Source organism: Penaeus chinensis, chromosome 29 (assembly GCF_019202785.1).
Source record: "Penaeus chinensis breed Huanghai No. 1 chromosome 29, ASM1920278v2, whole genome shotgun sequence".
NCBI classification, from domain to species: domain Eukaryota; kingdom Metazoa; phylum Arthropoda; class Malacostraca; order Decapoda; family Penaeidae; genus Penaeus; species Penaeus chinensis.
In genome coordinates, this window is record NC_061847.1 from 3,672,239 (window position 1) to 3,674,738 (window position 2,500).

Here is a 2,500-nt window from a genome sequence, read left to right on the forward strand (position 1 = left end):
GCCACGTCCTTCACGGTGTACAGAGCGAGGTTGTACGGCCCGGTGTAACTCGCGCTTCTCTCTGTGTCGGAAAATTCAACGCTTCCGTCGTAGTTCTTCGGGAGGCCGATGTCGATGCCGCATTCTTGGATGTCGAAGGGGTATATGTAGAGGTCGAAGGAACACGTTAGTCTTGCTGTGAACTGGGTGCTTGAAGTGACATTGTTGTAGACACCCGGGTATACTATATCTGACAAAGAAAGAACCGAAAGCGACAAAGGATAAGATAAATACTAATAATTTGACAGGTTTGATCAAAATCATTCATATCGTATATTCTTACCCCTGTTAATGGAGTTGAAATGCGGTAGAGTAGCATTGTTGGCCGTGGTCACAGTGACCGTCTTCTCCAGCTCCTTTGCCTGGCCAGCCTCGAGGTTCAGAAGATGGTAATCAGGAATCCACATCTGAGCCGCATCCGACGCAGGGATGGAGGTCTCTCTCTCGGGGTCCAGATGGCGGAAGCTAAGCCTCTCGTCGCGCCACGTGAGACTCACGAAGAACTCGAGGCTGATGGCCATGTGGAGGTCGTCCACCTCCGTTATCCGCGTGATGGTAATCTCAGGAGTGAGGCGGAGTGTGGAGTCGTTTGCGCCACGAGGAGGAAGGTGTTGCCTGTAGCCACTTCCGACGAACACGATGTTGCAGTCGTCCTCATCGCTGCCGTCGATGCAATCGTATCGGAGGTTGCAACGGTAACTGTGATTGATGCAATCGCCCGATTTGCAAATGAACTGAGCTTCCGGGCAGCTGGAGAGACTGAGATTAAAGGCGCTGCCCTTGGGAACGCCACACACCGGTTCGACGGCGACCCACTCGTTCTGGCCCAGCGGATAACTCTGGACGTCCGGGAGGGTCGAGCGAGCTAGGAGGGTCTCTTCGTCGATGTTCACAAGTGACCAGTGGAGGCTGGCGGCGTCCCAGTGGATGGCGAGCTGATGTAACCCGCGGAACACAGGGCGCCCTCCAAGGTACCCTCCCAGCCGGAAGTTTGTCCGGCTCTCCATATCGAAGCAAAAACCGCGAAGCTTGAGGAAACTGAATCTGTCGAGGCTGCAGACGCCACACTTGCTGGCTTTGCATCTCACGTCCGCCCAGGTCCCGTCCGTGAGCATCAGCACGCATTCCAGGTGGCTGCCGCCTATCGGGTACGGCATCTTGAAGTTGGTGTAAGCGATGGGTTCCTTAGTCTGAACGTCCACCCAGACGCCATCTTCCTGTGCGTCGGTTATGCCTAGCCACAACTTCCATGTAGTGCCAGGGCTGCAGACGTCCGCAAAGGGCGCGAACTCCTCGAGGAAGTTCTGGTTTTCGGAGCTGGAGGAGAAGACCGTCATAGAGGCATTGAGAAGCCGACAGAGCGTGCGAGTGGCATCAAACGTCCTTTCTTCTGGAAGGATGACGTAGTGAGGGGAAATCCTGAGGGAAAGTGTCGTTAATTCTTGAGCTTGGGAATTCAGAGAAATTATACCATCAATTTTCATCATTTTGTTTTGTACTCTCTGCACTTCTCTCTCTGTCTGTCATTTCACCTTCACACCGCTCTCACGATGCCGTCTTCCTCTATATAGCTTCCTTAATTATTAAATTCTTCATTTTGCTTCGTCTCAAGCCCAGTTCATTAATCTTTCTGTCACTCTTCTTGTTTAAACTCGGGTTCCACTTGCCCTATCTAACTCTGGAACCATAGGAAAGAGAGGAACAAAACTTATTTCTTTGCCCTGATTCCTGCTTTAGTCCGCGAGCAGTAAGGATATACAATCTGTGATAGTCTTAGAAAATCGTTGAATATTACCATACAGTTATAACCTCACAGATGAGACTTTTTGGAATCAGCCTAGACGCACCTATGTTAGAAGGGAGGATGAGGTTCCAGTGTAACGTGAGGCTAGGCTGCCAGAGGAGGCTGAGGCTGAACAGTGGAACCCGGGCTTAACTTTCTTTTTTTCTTTCTCACTTTCTCTCTCTCTCTCCCTCTCCCTCCCCCCTCTCTCTCCCTCTCTCCCCCCCTCTCTCTCTCTCTCTCTCTCTCTCTCTCTCTCTCTCTCTCTCTCTCTCTCTCTCTTTCTCTTTCTCTGTCTCTTTCTCTTTCTCTCTCTCTCTCTCTCTCTCTCTCTCTCTCTCTCTCTCTCTCTCTCTCTCTCTCTCTCTCTCTCTCTCTCTCTCTCTCTCTATCTATCTATCTCACACACACACATACGCCTCTCTTTCTGTTCCGTTTATGCTCACCTGCAGAGGAAGCCAAGATCCACAGAGCTTTGCTGGACGTCCCCAACAACTTCCACATCAAAGGTGTCTGAGCTGAAGATGTTCCCGAGGCCGAGGAGCCGACATGTCGCCATCTCCTTCACGTCTGCCTCAGCTAGGTGACTGTCCCAGATGTTCACCTGCGCAATGTCCCCGTGCAGAACCTGTAGGTGTGATGAGCTTAAACTTTCATGTCATTTAATTGGTAATTTGA

General features: G+C 51.2%; 1 protein-coding gene across 1 annotated transcript in view; it reads right to left on the reverse strand.

The window, feature by feature from the left end:
• Window positions 1–2,500, reverse strand: part of LOC125040769 — a 4,108-nt gene that overhangs the window by 600 nt on the left and 1,008 nt on the right. Inside the window, exons 3-5 of the mRNA XM_047635485.1 lie at window positions 2,269–2,450; window positions 323–1,458; window positions 1–229 (exon numbers count right to left, since the gene is read on the reverse strand). The exon at window positions 1–229 is cut by the window's left edge and continues 600 nt beyond it. Coding sequence (XP_047491441.1) covers window positions 1–229; window positions 323–1,458; window positions 2,269–2,450 — 1,547 coding nt within the window. The remainder of the gene's footprint in view (window positions 230–322; window positions 1,459–2,268; window positions 2,451–2,500) is intronic.